General features: G+C 36.9%; 1 protein-coding gene across 1 annotated transcript; it reads left to right on the top strand.

Moving 5' to 3' along the window:
• Positions 1 to 225: 225 nt before the first annotated feature.
• LOC104404508 (hemicentin-1-like) lies at positions 226 to 20,057 on the top strand (the record flags this gene model as incomplete). Its single annotated transcript, XM_010012954.1, has 19 exons — positions 226 to 322; positions 3,324 to 3,485; positions 4,772 to 4,974; positions 5,213 to 5,294; positions 5,425 to 5,556; positions 5,772 to 5,921; positions 7,325 to 7,484; positions 8,092 to 8,216; positions 9,978 to 10,161; positions 10,326 to 10,423; positions 10,825 to 11,103; positions 11,695 to 11,885; positions 13,051 to 13,132; positions 13,927 to 14,063; positions 14,296 to 14,374; positions 16,990 to 17,009; positions 17,144 to 17,285; positions 18,920 to 19,064; positions 19,930 to 20,057. Coding segments are annotated over 19 exons (2,596 nt in total), but the record flags the coding sequence as incomplete, so codon positions are not given.
• Between the last annotated feature and the right edge of the window lie 330 nt (positions 20,058 to 20,387).

Genomic DNA, 20,387 nt, shown 5'->3' with positions numbered 1-20,387 from the left:
GATCACTTGGTTTAAAGTACTTATTAATTGCACTGTTTTGTTTTGTTTCAAGAAAACGGTGTATTCTGAAGAACTGCCTCTCCTATCAATGAATGAAATTGAATGAAACTATTAAAACAGAGTGCTGAGCTCGATTCTCTCCATTTGATTCTTTGACAGTAAATTATCTTACAGATTATCTCAGCAACTGTCTTTTTTTTTTTTTTTTTTTTTAATTCCCCTTAGATTTTGAATTCCCAAATAACAGATACTGGCAGGTATGTCTGCGTTGTGGAAAACATAGCTGGAAGTGCCAAGAAGTATTTTAACCTAAATGTTTACGGTAAGTGCAATAAATCATAATTTTCTGATTGCTATCTTTCAAATGTTAGTTTAGCTTGATGGTGTTAATTTTAGCAGATTGCTTAGGGACTTACTTAACTTTACGTGTCTAAGTCATCTTATTGGGTGTAATGGAGATTCTGACATACTAGAAATCAAATATAAGTTTAAAGTATGTTGGCAGCATGTGGCTTTCGATACCACATAGTTTTAGTTCTTTATATGTATTCCACATAGTTAGAAATTATTATTGGAAGCGCCTTGTGTAGTGGCTGTGCGCGTACACTGTCTACAGGCTGCAAAGCCCTCATATCATGAATTACAAACAGGTTGCATTATAGAATATTTTGATATGTTCATATAATGCATTTTCCAAGAAAATTGATTAGAAAACATTAAACAAAGAGATACAGCATTGTAGAAGCTTACTTTTTAAAAATTTAACCTTTTTGAGATTCCATTCTGTTATCTATTTTTTGCTTTGTTGTGGAGTTAGAATAGGGTTAAAATAAATTTTGGCCTTCAGCATCACAAGTCTAACCCAAATACAATCAAGAAATCAAGACATATTCCACTGTGTTAAAAAAAAAGACTCTCCACAACCTTGCATTAACTCTTCTAATTAACTTTTCTGAGTAAAACCTAACTTCCTTTTTTATTTCTGCCTGCTCTTCATGGCACTACTTTCAGCTTTCCATTCTGAACTGAAGATCAAATAAGCATTACTCTGCATCATCTGCACCATTACATTTTAAAACCTACCAAGAAATACTGGCACATACATCTTTACCTGCTTTCACAGTACAGTCTGGAGTCTCCTACGTATGATCAGTATCTTTTGTCGTATCCTTGTTAGCTAGTAATCTTCTGTATTACATACTAGTTAGAAAGCAAGTGCTGTCTTCTCTCTCACTTAAATATAGTACCCACAGTGCAGGAATTATTCAGGTTATTACATGCAGAAGAAATAATTGTATTTTTTCCTCATTCACACATGCAGCAAATTTACATACTAAATGAAACAAATTTAGAGTGCTTCTTTTCTCTACTCAGTAATACAATTAGCCAAAAAAAGTGTTTCGTGGGAAGAACTTGCCCTGGAGTCATTCTCTGAGAAGTTATTTTCTTTCAGTGGAGTCTGTCCAGTTATCCTGATGTTTGAGTTTTAAATCCAAATATTTCACTTTTCTTGACAATTGTGTTTAAATCAAAACATCTTGCCTGTTTTTTTGTTTTGTTTTTTTTTTTAATTACTATAGTCTAATGTTATTATTTTAGAAGAAATATTTGCATGAATCTTCAATTCAATTATTCTCTACGAATGCATTTTCATTTGATAAATTAGTCTATAGCTGTTCAGGAAAGGACCACACAGGGTGATGCACTGATGAAAATGCATTATCACTAAGCAGCATGATCTTTGTTTCATCAGTGTCAAAAAAGGTTATTTTCCAGTATTTCTGTATGTTTCTAATGGAACTGCTTTCATTAATTTAGATAAATATTGAGGATAATGCTCTTTAATAAGTCAAAAATTCACTTCTTGTGTCAAAGGTAACAAAATTAAAATAAAACCTTCTAAAACATTGAAAATAAGCATCGAGTTTTAAAATATCAACCTCTAATTTTAATAAATAAGTAATTTTCACATTCAATACTAAAACAGAGCCCCTTAGTGCATCTGTATGCACATAGAAGCAGATTGTGATATGCAGATATGTGGATTACCTGTGGTGCATTTGTGAGTGCTTTTTGTATGCAGTGGGGGCTGCAGAATTTGAAACCTGCCGCTTACATAGATTAATCAAAATTAATTAGAAGATAGCTCAGATTTGGCCTTATATATTGGATTGTTCACTATCTTGCACTACCCAGAATCACATCTGTGGGAAAGTAACTGGAAAAGTAAATAAATATAAATAACTAAAATGTCATCGGATCAGAATTCACCACTTATTCTAGTGAAACATTTTATGCTTATCATCAGGAATAACCTTCAGTTATTCCAAGTTGAAAAATATGGACTGAATTCACCCAATTACATTGATTCTTCTTGTTTCTGGAGTGCCACAGAGGAGCAATAAACCTTGGCTTAATGACTGTTTTGTATCATTCAAGTGACAGAAAGCAGCTGGAGTATTTCTCGTGGATATGGTCCAAAATACTTTAACATTTCTGTCTTTGAAGAAGAGGATTCCATGTGTTCTTTGGAATGATTTTTCCACATAACAGAGCCAAGAACATGCTTTTGCTTTCCTCTTAAGTGTTTTATATATCCACACTGCAAAAACATTGAAACTAAACCTTGGGGTTTATTAAAAGGAAGAGATTGACAGTTATTTCATTTAAAATGGTTCTTGTTGAAAGGTCAAATGTCAAAATATTCTTGTATTTAAAAATACTGGGACTTGTAAGCCTAAAAATGCACCCCTTAGAGCAATGTTTGCGTGCCAGAATGTTAAACTTCTTAGCTGACTATAAAACAAGTTTGTCTGTTTAACAAAAGAACTCTAAACTGTATCAGAATGAATCATTTTGGTTCTCTATAATGAGAAAATGGACTATTTCAGAAAGAATAGGAATCAGGAAGAAAACATACTTAGTCATCCTTCATATCCTGACAAGGTAAATTTAGTCTATCTTGCCCTTAACAGCAAATGTCTGTGAGTACAGTGTTTTAAAATTGATAGTGCATTAGTCAGGAACTGCAGGATCTCTTATAAGTTAATTAGCCTTCCCAAACCCATAGAAGAACTGCAAATGAAATCACTGATTTTTTTGGAGGGGAATTATAGTAACAGGAATCACCATTAGCTTGGCTTTAGTCATATTTCCAGATATATCCCCAAAGCAGTGAATCCACTCAGAAGATGTGAAAGATTTTTACAACTTTGCCCTTTGGCAAAGCTCAGCAATTCACCTTTATTTTAGTAAATCAGGATGTTGTGGAATATTGTTTATTGATGCTGTGATATATACTATTAGTGTGTTTCTCTCTGCAGTTCCTCCAAGTGTTGTTGGTACTAATCCTGAGAATTTGACTGTGGTGGTGAATAATTTCATCTCTCTGACTTGTGAGGTCACTGGCTTTCCACCTCCTGATCTCACCTGGCTCAAGAATGGGGAACCGATCAGTTCAAATACCAACACTCTTCTTGTGCCTGGTGAGAACTCAGCTATTTCTGTAGCCTTTCAACTGAAGTTCTGTCTGGTTTGTCTTGATAATGGCACTATTTATGGAGCCAGTGTATTCTTAGTATTGCTTCAGTGAGTAGACAAGACACCTGGCCTACTGTGTTTAATAATTTTTTGTCTTTTGAGTGGGTTCATTTTTAAAGAAAACTGGCTGAGACTGAAAGCACTGAACTAAACTGTGTGGAAAAAACTATAGGGCAATTCATGTAACAGAGGTGCTCTGATACAGGTATTCATTAAAGTTGAGTCACTTTGACTCACCTTTCAAAGAAACGATCAGAAATTTTGTGGAGCTAAGTTAAATTCTGCTGGTTAGATGACAAAAAATAAAATATCTTCGCATTGACTTCAGTGGGAAACTGGATTAACCCTCCTGAACTCTCAGGAAGAAACCCTTGTATTCTGAGGTCTTCTTTACCATTCAAAGCTCCCCACTAAATAAGGTCCAGGGGTGTCTGTCGTTTCTATTGCTGCTGCTTACCTTCAGCCCAGGGTAAAAAGTGAAGATCACCTGCTCTGCTGCCCAGTCCTGTTGTTTTGGTACAACATGACAGGTGGGCTGTGTTATAGCATTGTCTAAGGCACAGACATGGAAATTGTTTAATTGCAATGGAAGCGTCTGTGCAGATTAGTAAAGGAGGCAGAGGCAGTAAGCTTCACAAAGGGAGACAGGTGAGACTGAGGAATAAAGAATGGGATAGTGACAAAGTTAAGTGGAAATGGCATAGTTATGTTAGAAGACAGTAGTTAGACGCTATGAAACAAACAGGTCTAAAAGGAGTATTTGTGGTCCAAGCACTCACGAATTTACCCTAAAATTTTATTTCTCTTGATTAAATTTTATTTGTTTTTTAAGGAACCTTAAAAGCAAATGACACTGCAGTGCTTTTTTGAATTAGAGGTTAATTTAGTACCTCTGTCAGTCTGTTGGACCTGTTATTTTAAAATAGCATTTGAGATTGGTAAAATAAGCACAGAACAAATCTCAGGCCTTCTGTCTTCACTTCAGGTGCTCGTACTCTGCAGATTCCCCGAGCCAAACTACTAGATGATGGTGAATATATTTGTATTGCCAGAAACCAAGCTGGAGAAAGTCAGAAGAAGAGTTTCCTAAGTGTCCTTGGTTTGTTTTTTACTACTTTCTGAAATTACATCTATTGCTTTGAAAATGCAGTATTCCGTATTTATTTTTATTAGGCTGTTTTTTGCTCTTTCACAAAACAAAGGCAGAAATAACTTTGAGCTGCTTCTACAGTGCCCCCAAGCATCAAAGACCATAGTGGAACCTCACTGACAGTGCTGAACGTAAGAGTGGGAACCCCAGTGATGTTGGAGTGTGAGTCCAATGCTATTCCACCACCAGTCATCACCTGGTACAAGAACAGGCGCATAATTTCAGAGTCTGCAAATGTGGAGATCTTAGCAGATGGGCAAACATTACGAATCAAGGGTGCAGAGGTAAGCCAGGCTTGTGGGATGGTGCATCTGCCTCTGCTCTGCTATTGTTAAGCTATTATTTTGCTATTTATTGGTGTATTCTACCAGCTGTACACAGGAGATGTATTTGCTGGGGAGACTTTCTTTCTGTGAAAAGGACCTTGAGTTGGCAGAGGCAAAAGCTGTTAGTACCTCTAAATTGTAGCATTAAAATAAGACTCCATAATAAGTTTTATTTATTTATTTACTTTTATTTTAGGTTTCTGACACAGGCCAATATGTGTGCAAAGCCATAAATATTGCAGGGCGAGATGATAAAAATTTCCATCTTAATGTTTATGGTGAGCATACTCTGCATTATCTGCAGTAGTTATTATAATACCATAGATATTGTAGAGTAGACAATTCAAAATCAGTTTACAAAAATATTTGATAACCAAACCATTCTTATTGCTTCCGTTCAATTTTTAGTGCCACCAAATATAGAAGGACCTGAACGAGAGTTGGTCAATGAAGCTATCAGTAATCCTGTTAGCTTTGTGTGTGATGCTACTGGAATTCCTCCACCAACATTAGTGTGGCTTAAGAATGGAAAACCAATAGGTATTCTCTCATGTTCTTTTCCACTGTTTTTTCCCCTTTGGGGCACCACTGTGCAGTTTGCTGTTTATTTTTTGTTTCTTCTTCATCTGTCTCTAGACAGACTGTTATGTTAACCGATTGGAATCTTTGTTTTGAGATTTTGATGAAAAATATCTCAAGATACGTTTGCTCTCTGTGGTCTGGTTTGGAATATCTATTTGTTTACATATTTGCAGAAAGCTCTGACTCTCTCGAAGTTCATATTTTATCTGGTGGAAGCAAGCTTCAAATTGCTCGCTCTCAGCTTCTAGACAGTGGAACCTACACGTGTATTGCCTCAAATATAGAGGGAAGAGCTCAGAAAACTTTTGTGCTTTCCATTCAAGGTAAGGCATGAGAGTGCTGTGAACAGAACTGGCTAATACTGGAAGAGTATGACACTGTGTCTGTGCTAAAGATGCTGAGATAACATAGGTATGTAGAAAAGTGGAAAATTTGGACCATTATTTATTTGTATCATGTTCAACCAGTGAGGAAAAATTGTAAGAGGATTATATACTTAGAAATTTGCATGAAACAGAATTCTTAACCTTGAACTTGAAACCAGTTGGAAGGGCTTTGTGTGTTTGCTGCTGATCACATCCTTCTTGAACACTGAAGCTGCATTTGTTGATTGAATGTGGAACACTACACATATATGGATTAAAAAGCAGCGATACCTGTTGCCTTTTTTGCCATAGCAAGTAAGAGATAGCAAAGAAATACCGTCAGAATTTTCTCATGCTTTTTTTTTTCACCCCTGCTCAAATGAGAAACCTTTATTTGCTATGGAATTGGCTCCTGCCTTGCTGTTTGTCACCCTTATGGTGCATCTGTCTTGTTTTCTTCTGTTCCTTAATGACTTATCCCCATTAATTGCGCTAGTTCCCCGCCGTGTCCAGTAACACATCTGTTGTATAGCATCTCCAGCTTTCTGCCATCGTCCTTTCCCATGCCAGCAGTTGCTAGTTGAGGAACAAGAGGCCACATCAGCTGTGAGCTGAATGTGGTGGCACACCCCTGTGTGATGGCTGGCCACCAGCAGGTCGAACAGATCTAGTAACTGTTCATCATACTGATCATTCTTTGCGGCTGCTGGATTTTTGTGTGTGTCCCTGCCTACTAGTTTTTCCCCAAGTTTAGGAATTTAATATCAAGCTGCTTGTTTGGTCAAATGTGACTAAAATTGCTTGAAATGCTCCAAACTTACTAGTGGGACTGATGGTCTTAACTTGGTGGATAACATGACTGTTATTCTTGTTCTTCAAGCAAACAGGCTAAAAATGGCTGCTGGCTAGGATGGAGTTAGTATGTGTCTGTTAACAGGAATATGATGGTTGTGATGCAGTAGAGCATTTGGCCATGCTCTAAACATATGCTCAAGAGTTAAACAGACATTCAGTTGTTACAGTGCATTGTGATGTTTAATGAAATAGGATTTTTTCATAATATTATTGTACATGTTAGCATTGCTTGAAGAGAAAGCTGTAGATATTAAATATAATGGCAAAGATACATGTCTTTTATGATTTTGTAAATTGACTGGTTTAAGTGATCGAAGTGGCTTTGAATTCATATTTGCAGAACCCCCTCTAGAAACAGTATAATCATCATGTACATTCTAAACTAGATTTGAAATGGAGATGCTGCAATAAATGCTAGTACTCATGAGCAACCGCAGTGTAACTTCTTATAGTTTAGATTGTTTCTTGCTGATGAATATTCTCTTTCCTCCATCATGCTTTTCCAGTTCCTCCTAACATTGTTGGCTCTGAAACGCCTGGTGAGGTCAGTGTCCTCCTGGGAGAACCCATCCAGCTTGTCTGCAATGCCAATGGAGTGCCTGCGCCTGTTCTGCAATGGCTTAAAGATGGAAAAACAGTTGCTAGTGATGATTTACAAAGAATAAGGCAAGAAAAAAATAAGCAAACACTGCATTCTCTTCTACAGTTTTAAACCTTAGACGGTCCTAAAGAGGGAGCATAAAAAACGGTCCTGAGGAAGGAGTGTAAAGAGGACCTGAGTCTTAGCTTAGGTTAAGAACATTATCTCCCTCTGTAGCTTCTATAAACCTAGTATACTTTGTAACTACTTCTTTTTTATATTTTATTTTTTTCCCCCACAGAGATAAGAATATGATAGCTATTTCTTTCTCAGTTAATAAATTCCATTAAGGCTTATCAGGTTCATTAAATTTATTAAGGTCAATAAGTTCCATTGAGTTTCTTTTGAGGGAAAAGGTCTGAGACATGGAAACATTTATCTCTTGATGCTTTTTGCTATGGAATCTTCAAAAACCTGGTTGGAATTGAATCCAAATGCAAGGTTAAACAGGGCATCTCTAAGAAAAGATGTCTAGCCTATCTCTAATGAAAATATCTGCAAAAAACAATGGTTCTCTCACCAAATTCCCAAGAGGAGAGAGTAGTTGATTTAAATGTATAAAACTGACTGTTTATTTGCCAGGTCATAGGAATATGTAAACAAATTCACTGCGTTTTATGACCTTCCTTGTAGAGTAACTCCAGATGGCAGCACATTAAACATTTTCAGAGCTCTCAGTTCTGATACAGGAAAATACACTTGTGTGGCTACTAATCCTGCAGGAGAGGAAGACCGAATTTTCAACTTGAATGTATATGGTGAGTTTTCACAGATGTGAAGCTGAAATCTGGTCCATAAACCTATCTTTGTAAGCACTCCCAAGAGAGGACCAAGAAATTAATGCCTGTCTTCAGCGTAATACTATATGCATGTGTTTCCAATTTCATGTACTGTAGATATCACAGTATATTAACCAGGATGTTCTGTCAGTGACAAAATGATTGAAATTGCTGGAAATGTGTTTTGTGGAAATGTGTTTTGTGATAAACAGAAATTAATTCCTTTGGTGTATTTGGAGTATGTCATAATAGAGAAATTCTACTTGCAGTCATTTTTTTATTTATTTATTTTTTCCCTGTAGAGAAAGAGAAATCTAGGGCTGATTTACTATGATACCGCTTTTTTGTTGTAGTAGTTTATCTTCACTAATTCCAATTGAAGTACATCAGCTAAAACCAGAGTAGCATGGTAGGGAACTAATAGTTACAGGTTCCTAGAATTTTAAAGAAAAATGCTTGAGTTTTGGATTCTTCTTTTGTACATTTTGACATACATAAGATAGTGAGCATTAACTCTTCAGCAGTGTAGAAACTGGACACTTTATTTTGTGAAAAGAGTGTTCATTAAGTGCAATGACTAGTGTGAAAGAGTGAAGAGTTCTTGTCATTTAAACCCAGTTGGTAACAGAACCATGCAGCTGCTCATTCACTCCCCTACTTCTTCCCACCCTGCTCACAGAGGGCTGGGGAGGAGAATCGAAAGAATGTAAATGCCGTGGGTTGAGATAAGAACAGTCCAGTAACTAAGGTACAATACCAAACTACTACTGCTACTGCCAATAATAATAATGATAAGGGAAACAAGGGGAGAGAATATAAAAATAAAAGGGGAAAGGGAAAAAAACAATAAACACAAGTGATGCACAATACAATTGCTCACCACCCGCTGACCGATACCCAACCTGATCAGAGCAGCGATGTGGGCTTTCCGGGTAACTTCCCCCAGTTTATATGCTGGGCGTAATGTGCCATGGTATGGAATACCCCTTTGGCTAGTCTGGGTCAGGTGTCCTGTCCCTGCTTCCTCTGGGCTTCTTGTGCCCCTCCTCACTGGCAGAGCATGAGAGGCTGAAAAGTCCTTGATTGGAGTAAGCATTACTTAGCAACAACTGAAAACATCGGTGTATTATCAGCACTGTTCTCAGACTAAAATCAAAACCCAGCTACTAAGGAGGAGGAAAATAACTGCTATAGCTAAGCCCAGGACATAGGCACAGGTAGCATTTCACAGTGGTGTAAATGTCTGTCCCAGATATACAGGGACTCAGAATCAATTGGAGTATGAGCATGAGCAGAGTAACAGGAGATGGCCTTTGACATGATAAGTAACAATACGGAATGACCACATCACATCTTCTGGGGACAGAATGGCACTACACAACAGTGAAGACCTTTTTGATTGCTTTGTATTGGTTGAGGTTCAAGCAATAATGAACTTAAGTGGTCTTATCTATGCAACTGTCATATAGTGTATGATGGGAACTTAAGTCAGCCAATGTTTGAAGCTGCATGTGGCTGGACCTTCTTTACGGAGTGAGTGGGTAAGTCCCCTCTTGGCCCCAAGACCAAGGCTTTCAAACTAACCTATAAAACCTTAATTTACTCTTTAAAAAATATGTGAATCTTCTTATTGAATTGCCTGTGGGGCATCAGGTGCAGGATTTCCTGCAAGGTAATGCATGTGGAATGATTTTAAGAGCAGGTTTTAATATCTTCCTTTTCAACATTTACGAAATTTAGTTCCTCCAGCAATCGCCAATAATAAAGATGAACCAGAGGACCTCACTGCCCTTTTGGACACCTCCCTAAATATTGAATGTACTGCTACTGGAACCCCACCACCACAGATTAACTGGCTAAAGAATGGCCTTCCTCTGTCTGTCTCCTCCCAAATCAGGTTGATGTCAGCTGGGCAAATTCTCAGGTTGGTTTTCATGTATTTTAACTAGATGAGTTTTCTCTTCTCTTTTTGTATATCAGCATAATTTAGCTAGTATTTTTGGAAGCAAAAATAAGATTTGCTCAAAACCATGCGATAATAAAGATAATGTATTCCATTACAGCTTGCTTAAAATTATTTTTCTTTAGATTTGCCCGACTACAGAAATCTGATACTGGTGCATACACTTGTGTAGCATCTAACAGAGCTGGAGTGGACAACAAACATTACAACCTTCAAGTTTTTGGTAAGTTTCTCTGAAATGCTTATGTAAAGAATCTTATTTCTTTATTTCTTAAACCCAATGTTCTTTTTTTTTTTTTTTCTCATCAACACAAAGTTGCAGCCACAAGTATATCTTAAATAAGTAATCATTAGGGAAACATTAACTTTTCAATGTGTGTGTTTGGGTTTTTTTTAATGGAAAGTGTTTAACCTTAGAAGAGTCCTTACTTGAATTGGCACACATAATGTCATAGGTTTTTCAGAAAGAGTAACAATGTATAATTTCTAAGTGAATTTTAACACATGTGGTAAACATGAATGTAAGTGGGGAAATGCAAATGGGTAACTGCATTCCAATTTTTAAATATTTAGATTAACATCTCGGTTGTACTCTGTATGAATCAGATCTTTGTTTCTCGGCAGTACTACCAAGCTTGGATAACGCAGGAGGAACAGAGGAAGTGACTGTAGTAAAAGGCAGTTCAGCTTTGATGAAGTGTCTTACTGATGGCACTCCTGCTCCTACTATGTCCTGGTTTATGAATGGACGTCCTTTAAGCCTCGGAGCTCACCTGACATCAAGTAACCAAGGAATGGTCCTTAATTTTGTAAAAGTAGAGACTGGTGACACAGGCAAATACACTTGTGTAGCATCCAATGAGGCTGGAGATACCAGCAAACATTTTTCTCTGAAAGTGCTGGGTAAGCGTTAACTTTTCAGTTGAACAAAATGTAAGCAGTAAATGAGCATCTACTAAGGACAACAATTAAAAAATCTCTAGGGATAAGGAGTATTTTCAAGAAACATTTTCTGTGATTAATGAGAGAAATAAGGAAATGGAAGATACTTAAGATGTGTGAATGAGTACTTCAGTGTGTTTTTTCCCCCAATGTTTCCAGAGTACTGAAATATGCTATACTTAATAGTAAACTAATATACAAAGTAATTTGTTTTAAATTAATAACTTTAGTTAATAGAAATTCACCTTAAAAGCATGACAGTGCAGCTGAAGGCATTGCTGAAGGTACAACAGCTAAAGGGCTTATATATTCACGGATATTATGCAATATATTTTACTTGGGATTATGAAAATATTTTCTAACTAATAATTCCAACTCATGAAATATACAAATTAATAGACAAAGGCAGATGGAAATCTCATGAGATTGTGAGTTCATGGTAGAAATAATACTAATGTAGAGTAATTCCACAAGCTTTAGTCATAAGGCTGAGTATCATGTTTTGTAGGCTTTTTGAATCAATAAAGAACTTAAATGTTCTTCTTTCCACAGAGCCGCCTCACATCAATGGCTCAGATGAACCAGAAGAGCTCTCTGTCATCGTTAACAACCCTCTTGAACTTCTCTGTATCTCTTCTGGCATTCCGGTCCCCAAAATTTCATGGATGAAGGATGGGCGCCCGCTTCTGCTGAATGATAATGTTCATGTCTTAAGAGATGTCCTTCGAATAACCAGTGCTCAGGTAGAGTATTTGTTTCAAAATAGGCTCAGTTTTGTAAACCCTAGAGTGTGCAGAACTACCTTCTATTAGGACCATCCTGATAGATGTCCTAAAAATCATCCACCTGCATTTGTGGTTAGAGGATACAATTTTCAAGCCTTGCCTTAGAGCTTTCCATACAGAACAAGCAACAGTATTATGCCTTGAGAGTGTTCAAGCACGTCTGCCTCTCCTGAGCATTATACTTCAAATTCATTTCAGACTTCTGTATTTTTTAATTTGTCGGTGCTTGTTATAAAGCAGTACAATTAATGCTGGGGACTCATCTTTTTCTGGGGTTAGTTCTGGTTTTAGTCTGTGGCTGTAATCTGTTCTTGTTAATTTCCTACCTATTTGACTCTCATTACTTTACTATCTCTTGCTGTTCTTCTTTCAGGTTTTATAGTTCCTCCTCAGGCTTTCTTCTCTGTCCATTAGCCCAGATTTTCCTAATACCCATTTGTTTCTCACATTATAAGCCATAAATTGCAGAGAAAAACTGAACTTGCAGTCATCTGTGTGCAAATTAAGAAAAAATAAATAAAGACAATAGAAAGACTTTCGGATTAATTCAGACAATAATAGAGTCCAGGGGAAAAGTACCTTTTAAGACCTGCACCTAAGGATGTATTCAGCTGTGAACAGCTGGACTGAAGTTCACTAAACAGAAGTAAGACTGGCTTGTGACTGCTTGCTGCTTGTTTAACTTGTAAAGCAAATAATTCTTGTCATTACAATAAAGAGTTTACAGGAAGGATAATGCATAAAGGTATTAATGATTATGGGTGCACAAAGAGATTTCCTTTTTACCCAAAACTGACCCTTGCTTAGATGGATACCTATAGCTAGTTCCATCTTTATTGATTACCTGTTGCAAAAAGCATTACAAAGAGAAGGGTTCTTGCTGGAGACACATTATCCAGGGGGATTTTATGGGGTCCTGCAACTCCTAAGACATCTTTGTACAATCCCACCATGCTAAATAAAGTTTTCTAGAACTTCATTAATTTATTTTCAGTCATTCCTTATTTATTGTGTTTGTGGTCATGTGCTGCCTGTTATATGTATTGCCCATGTTTGTATTTCAGGTTGTCTGAATTTTTTCCATATTCTGAGGTTTCTGCTGAAGTTATTTGTGTGTTTTTAGGTTGAAGACACGGGAAGATACACGTGTTTAGCATCTAGCCCAGCAGGAGATGACGATAAGGAATATTTAGTAAGAGTACATGGTAAGTTTAATTTAGGGGAAAAAAATATTCCTTCAAATATACCACTAAGGTATCTATCAGTATCTCATTTTACAAGTTGTATGTTACTAAAGAATTACATGTTTTGAGAAAGTCGTGTTACACCATGTGATCATAACTAACATTTCTGAATAAGGGTAACTATCTGAACAGGATACACAATTAAAAGGGAAAGTTCCACCTGATGCAACTGATTTCTGTTATAATGCGTTTATATATACATTTATATATATATAATGCAAGTCTTGTATTTTGAATATTTAGGAAGTTTATAGATATCAGTATTCAGTTGGACTGAGTTTATTGTGCTTACTGAAAAAGAATGTGAAGTAAATTGATATCTATAATCATCTTAGGTTTTCAGTATAAAAAGGTAAGAAATATTTTTAGAAATGAGTATGTAAAATGTAATGACAGTAAAGTAAGTATAAATGGGACTTCTGCTGTTTCTTGATGATTATAGCTCCCATATTTATTGATTAACAGTTTATAGAACTTTAGTGATCTCTGCTCTGTATGGTTTAAATGCTGGTACTCTCACTGAGAATGGACTTTAATTTCTGTCACAGCAGTTTCCAGTGTGTGACTTAAGAAACATGTTCACCTGTTAAACAAATGTGATATATTTAACACAAATATTAAAATGTAGAGCTAATTAATCATACTGTAGTTTTCCATTTTTTTTTAACTTAAGAAAAAAATTGGAAATTTTCAATTAATAATTTCAATGGAGCTCATATGTTTGGTGTTAATTTTTTTCTTAATTCTTGTAACAGTTCCTCCTAATATTGCTGGTACCAGTGGTCCACAGGACCTCACCGTGTTGCAGAACAGACAAGTTATACTGGAATGCAAGTCGGATGCTGTGCCACCTCCGACAATCTCATGGCTTAAAAATGGAGAACTTTTAGAGGTATAGTGGTTACATTACTTGTACTAGTCTTTTGTTCCCTTTATTTTTTTACACACACTGCTTGAGGTTTCTTATTCTGCTCACTTGCCCCTTCAGTGCAGTCCAAGTCATGGTGCCTTGAATTCAAGAGAAGCTGAGTAGCCCCAGTACAAATACAGTTAGTCCTAAATGAGTACCTGAAGCTAGCATGTGAAGTGGCCATCCCGCTGTTACTTGTTCTTTTTTCCTTTAGGGGGATCCCTTGCTCCTCCTGGATCCTCTGAACAATGCTAGAAGCCTTCGGTATACTCCTGAATGGCTTCCCAGGAAAGGTAGCTGAGAAAAGACTACACTATATGTTTCCTTTGGGTATATTATGCATCCTCATATACTAGTAGTTTTTAGAAAGGGATTTAAATAATTTACACTGGAAAAAAAGAAAGGAAAATCGGTTGCTAATCACCACAGTTTTTCATTAAATGCATCTTTCTTACTCAGAATTCCATGTTAAGGCATCAAGTCTTTGCTGGTTGAGAGACAATTAGGAAGATGAGGATGGTTTATACAGAAACGAATTTTTACTTTCCGTCCTCTTCCTTGAAATCACTCAAAAACCAGGTGGTTTCCAACTGAACAATTTAAGTCCTGTTATCAACTAAACTTAATTGATAATTTTTCCTCAATTGCTTTTTATTCATTAATAAAGAGGAAACAAATTCAGCTTATTAATTGTGTCTTCCTTAACTGTAATCCATCAGTAGTCTTCACCCAAAGTTGTTATTTGCTTTCCTTCTGACATATCATTCTTCAGACTCTTTATTGTAGTTTTAGAAGAATGAAGTATTAGCAGAAGAAATAAGAATATGGTGGGTGATAATGTCTTACTAAGTGCTGCTCGGGAATGTTATCGTGAATGTAGCACACGAACAAACTAGAAACAAGATTAACTTAAACACTTTTTCTGAATGGCTAAATAGTTAATTGGATAGTGATTTTTAAATATTTTTGTTACTGAAAGCAAGGTTGAACAAGGTTTGGAAGTTCAGAATGTGAACAATTTTGCCTCAGTCTTTCAAGGAAAGCTTGTGATATAAAAGCAGTGCTTAACAAAAATAAAGCATGAAATGAAGCCACCGTTTTATGGTGAAAATTTGTAGCAGAGCAATTGAGGAACATTATGATAGACAGGTACTCAGCTGATAACCTGTGGATTAAGTTTTTTAATATTAGTTTTCTTGCCTCATGAGAACATGTGTGTCAGTATGTGAGGGCTGAGGCATCTTGGTTGTGTGGTATAGTCAATCCCCTGCCTTTAATTTAAATAGAGTAGGGGGTTTCAATCTCTGGAGATATCTTTAAACCAGCACTAAATTTAAGTTATAAATTTATTTCAAACATAGTAATCTTAATTTGTAATGTGTATGTTAAGTAGCAGAATTACGTTTATTGTGTTTCCTACCATCATTTTCATTCTTTAGCTTAGCTTTTATAAATATATAATCTAGATATCAGAAAAACATTAGTGTCTTCCTGAATGCCTCCTTGCTTTCTCAATTTTGAAGTAATGTTATAGCCTACTAATACTGAGCAGCTGGGAAAGAGATTTCCTTGGGCATGGAAAGAGGTGCTCTGTGGCATATCCTTCTCCTTATCTTGGAAAAATTGAGGTTTCACAATGACAAGAGAGGATTGGAGAAAGGTTCTCAGGCTGCAGTGTTATTTCAATCTAAGTCATCACTGCTTTTTGTAATGCAGCCTTGTGGTGGAGGATGTAATTCCTCCTGGTTTTGTTATCTTCCACTGTGCAAATTTTGGGGTCTAATTTGGATCTCTCTATGCTTAATGGTGTAATTGTGCAGCACCACCATTTTTGGTAGCAGAACTATAGAAAGGTCTAGATTCTAGTAACTTGGAGTCCTTGTTCACTTCTCTGATATGGAAATTCACACTGAGTGTTTAGGAGTATGTAGGAGCATCTTGACCTAACCTGGCTTCATTTAAACTCTTAGAAGAATTGCTGATCTGTATTCTTTCAAAGATGTTTTTTCTGACATACCTTGAATAGAGTGTAAGGACTATGTGATAGCTTCGTCGACTGTCCTTTGTCATCTATAAGCTGCTATGTTTAGAAACCATAGCATAGGCTGTTTATTCAACAGGAAATACCAGTTCTTACTCAAAATCTGACTGTCTAGACTGTCTATACTCTGGTGGTATATCATTTCACCTGTGGCTCTAGCACTTGTTTATTCTGCATTGGTAGACTTTGAGTTGATGCCTAGTATGAGACCAGGGTACTATGGTACTAGTGCAGAGAAGTGCAGAACCAGAAGTGTTTCACCTATCTGATGTAGTTGTATCCTCAGATCTTCTAACTGAAAGAGGAGATGGCAATGTCAGCTTTCAACTTCATCCAAAGTGTGGGTGGCACATACTGGAAAAGTTTGAGTTTCTATTCTTTTTCTACAGTTCTTTATACAGTTAAGTTCTTGAACACTTGTAGTTGATATTACCATCAGTCATTCATGCAGATATGACCCAGATAGGTTGTAGTAAAAATGCCTTGAGTTCAAATGGCTTACCTAGCAGGTGCTGTAGACTCATTGTAGAGCTGAGAGGAATGGTATCCTCATATTTGGAAATTCCAGCTAGTAAACTTAGTAGCTAAGTTTGTGCTGGCTCCCACCTGATCAAGACTGTGGTGTTTGAAGAACAGTGTAAAGAAACTTGTATTTCTTCTGCCTATAGTGTGCATGGATTTTCAAAGAAATAAAGTGAATAATTGTGTGCTATCGGCTGCCCCTTTCTATAAAATCTCAAAAGCCCTTTGGCTGTGTAACCTGAAAAAGCTCTCTTATTCAGGCACAAGTCCCAGTAGGGGTTTCAAGGGGGAATCATTGCACAACAACAATTTTTAAAAACTTTGTTTACCCTATTACCTTTGCAGATGTAAACAACGTTAAGCCAGTAATAAATTCAGTCCCTGGTTTATCTTTGGCCTTCTTCAGTGGCTTTTATTACTCTGCAACAAAACAACGTTCTATCTTCATAAAGAGAAGAATAGTAAAGTTAAATTTGTCAAACTCTTTCTTTTCCCTTAGGGAACTCCTCGAGTTCGAATCCTATCCAATGGGCGATACCTACAGATCAATAACGCTGACCTCAGCGATACAGCAAGCTATACGTGTGTGGCAAGTAATATCGCAGGAAAAGTGACCAGGGAGTTCGTGCTGACAGTACATGGTAAAATCATGGATTCAGTCTTGTGCATTTTGATCTTTGCATGGTATTTCTGCAGGAGCTAATACAGCAAGAAAGAAGCATTAATAGTCTTTTTCTAGCCAACTGTTGGCTGAGTCTGAACTATGGCACCATGTGTATTACCTTGTGTGTGCCATCATCTGAGTCCACAGTCGTCCCCCACACTACAGGACCTGCTGGGGACTCACCATGGCTCCCTGTCCATCTGTTTGCGCTTCCTGTTAATGGAGGGTGCTCTGCATCTAGCCATCATCCTGATAAATAGTCAGGATACATCCAGAATGAATGCCCAGATGCTAGACTGAGAAATATTCTTGAACAAATTCAGAGAACTTCAAGTGCTTTTAACTTCTTAAAAGCACTTGGCTAGCACCTTGGGGACTAGGTTTCATAGCTGGCTTGGCCACCAGTTTTGCAAGTTACTTGAAAAATGTGGCTTCTTCTCTGCACCTGTGAGCCAGAGCTAGTAACAAGATAAGGCTTGAAAGGTCTGATGCATCTAGATGCTTGTCCTGTACTAACTTAGGCCTGAGTTTCATTTTAAACCTATGTATTTTCTCACTTCTAGTCTAATGATAAACTATTCTATTCTCACAGCTGGGTGATGATATGAACCTTTTTTCATATTTCTGTTCACTTCACAGCCCAGTCATATGTACCTGCATTACATTGTGCCCCCCAATGACTGTTCTTCCTGGTTGTCGTGGTTTAAGCCCAGCCGGCAACTTGGAACCACGCAGTCGCTCGCTCACTCCCCCCCCTTTTCCTTCCTCCCCCTGCTCCCGGAGGGATGGGGAGGAGAATCGAAGGAATGTAACTCCCACGGGTTGAGATAACAGCTCTCCAGTAACTAAGGTATAATACAAACCACTACTGCTACCGATAATAATGATAAGAGGAATAACAAGGGAAAAGGACACAACCGCTCACCACCCGCCGACCGATACCCAGCCCGACCCGAGCAGCGATCTGGGCCTTCCGGGTAACTCCCCCCAGTTTATATACTGGGCATGACGTGCTGTGGTATGGAATCCCCCTTTGGCCAGTTTGGGTCAGGTGTCCTGTCTCTGCTTCCTCCTGGCTTCCCCTCCTCTCTGGCAAAGCATGAGACTGAGAAAGTCCTTGGTCAGAGTAAACATTACTGAGCAACAACTAAAAACATCGGTGTTATCAGCATTGTTTCCAGGCTGAAAGTCAAAAACACAGCACTGCACCAGCTACTAAGAAGGAGAAAAAATGACTGCTGTAGCTGAACCCAGGACACTGGTCCAGTTAAAATTCTTTTTCTCCTTAACTTAAAATAAGGAAGAAAGGATATCACCACAGTCTTATTTTGCTGAACTAAATATGCTGAGCTCTTTTACAGTTTTAGCTGTTTGAAATCCTTTGCAGTAATTTGAAAAGATGATCTTTAGAATGCATTTCAGACAAACTTTCTTTTTCATTCCCTACTGCATCACGGCAATTATTGTGCACTACACAAAATGGTAAGAAACTTGGTTTTGTCTTTGCAGTGATCCCCATACCTGTGACTTCATTTATTTTCATGTGTTAGGTTCAGTCGTTGCAGCATGAAGTTTTTTTCTTTAGATAATAAGCAATTTTTGCCTTTACAGTGGCTCCTACAATCCAAAGCAGTCCTCAGTCTGCTGTTGTGCATATAAATGCTTCTGCTATTCTGGAGTGTGCTGCAGAAGGAGTACCAACCCCAAGAATTACATGGAGGAAGGATGGGGCTATTTTAACTGTAAACAATACAAGGTATTGTCCAGAAATCAGCATAAATATTATTAACTGGTTTTTAAGAATGTATTAACTACAGAAAGATTAATTTGACATCTGTGACTTGTAAATTAGTTTTGTTTTCACAAATTAGAACTAATACTTGTACTGTGATCTCAAATAGGCACAAATGTGGAAAATATGGTGATAGAAGCAGTAATATAAAGATGTTTCATACTTTTATTAAGAAGGACAAAAAACTTCTTTGATAATCAAATATAATAATAATTCTTCTAATATTGAAGATTTTGAACAGTAAATGTGAAAGATTTTGTTGTTGTTGTTGTTGTTGTTATTATTATATGGAGTTTTAGGATGAAGCCAAGCAATTTCATGCAGACTAAAGCTACTTGAATGTGAACTGTAGCTTCTAATATATAAAACTTTCTATATCTGTTGCAATATCAACTATCATTATAGTGAATAGTTTCCATCTTCTTATTGTTCTAAAGTGAAGTAGTTGGGATTTTCTAGAACTGAGAAAATGCTAAAGAATTCATTTATATTTCAAAGAAAAAAAAGTACGATCATTTATTAGGCATTTTTTAAGGGTAAATGAGAAACCATACAAAAGAGCTTTTGGATATTTTCTGCGAATCTGGCATCATTTATATGGAATCACTATGTCAGCTAAATTTCATAATTTCTCTGGAAAATAGATGTGCTGGGAAAAATTAAGTCAGAATAAGTGCAATAAATGAGAGAACTCTATATGTCTGAATTAAGACACCACGTCTAGGTGATTTGTTGTGTACACTGAGTCATGTTTTCCCTCTGCAGTACTGAGATAGCTTATGGTTCTGTTGATTGGACAGTAGAAAAAAAATATATGGCTTTATTTCAGATATTCCATGTTAGAGGATGGATCTCTACACATCCGCTCAGCACATGTTACTGACACAGGAAGATATGTGTGTATGGCAGCCAATACAGCTGGCACTGAACGCAAACGAATTGATCTGCAAGTTCTTGGTAAAAGTTTTGGGTTTAGATAAGTATATGTGCTTGAAGTCCAGTTACATCATTGTTCTTGTTCTGTCAGATCATATTTTAAGTTTAGCCCCTTTTTAGCTGCTGTGGTTAAAAAGAAAAAAAAAAACAACACAAAAACAAACAGACATTTGCTGCCTTAGGAATATAACCCAAATGTTCATGAGAAGAATATATTTACTCCTTGTGCACTGCAAATAGAAAGACTTGACACATCCCATGCTGTATGTTTAGGAAGTTTACTACTATCACTCTTTATAAAAATCAAGTAAATGTATTTGGCAGTTCAGCTCTATATGTGTGTGTATATAT

This window comes from Nestor notabilis, unplaced genomic scaffold, assembly GCF_000696875.1.
Source record: "Nestor notabilis isolate BGI_N333 unplaced genomic scaffold, ASM69687v1 scaffold13294, whole genome shotgun sequence".
NCBI lineage: Eukaryota > Metazoa > Chordata > Aves > Psittaciformes > Psittacidae > Nestor > Nestor notabilis.
Note: the sequence above shows the minus strand (reverse complement) of the source record. Positions and strands in the feature narration are given on the sequence as shown.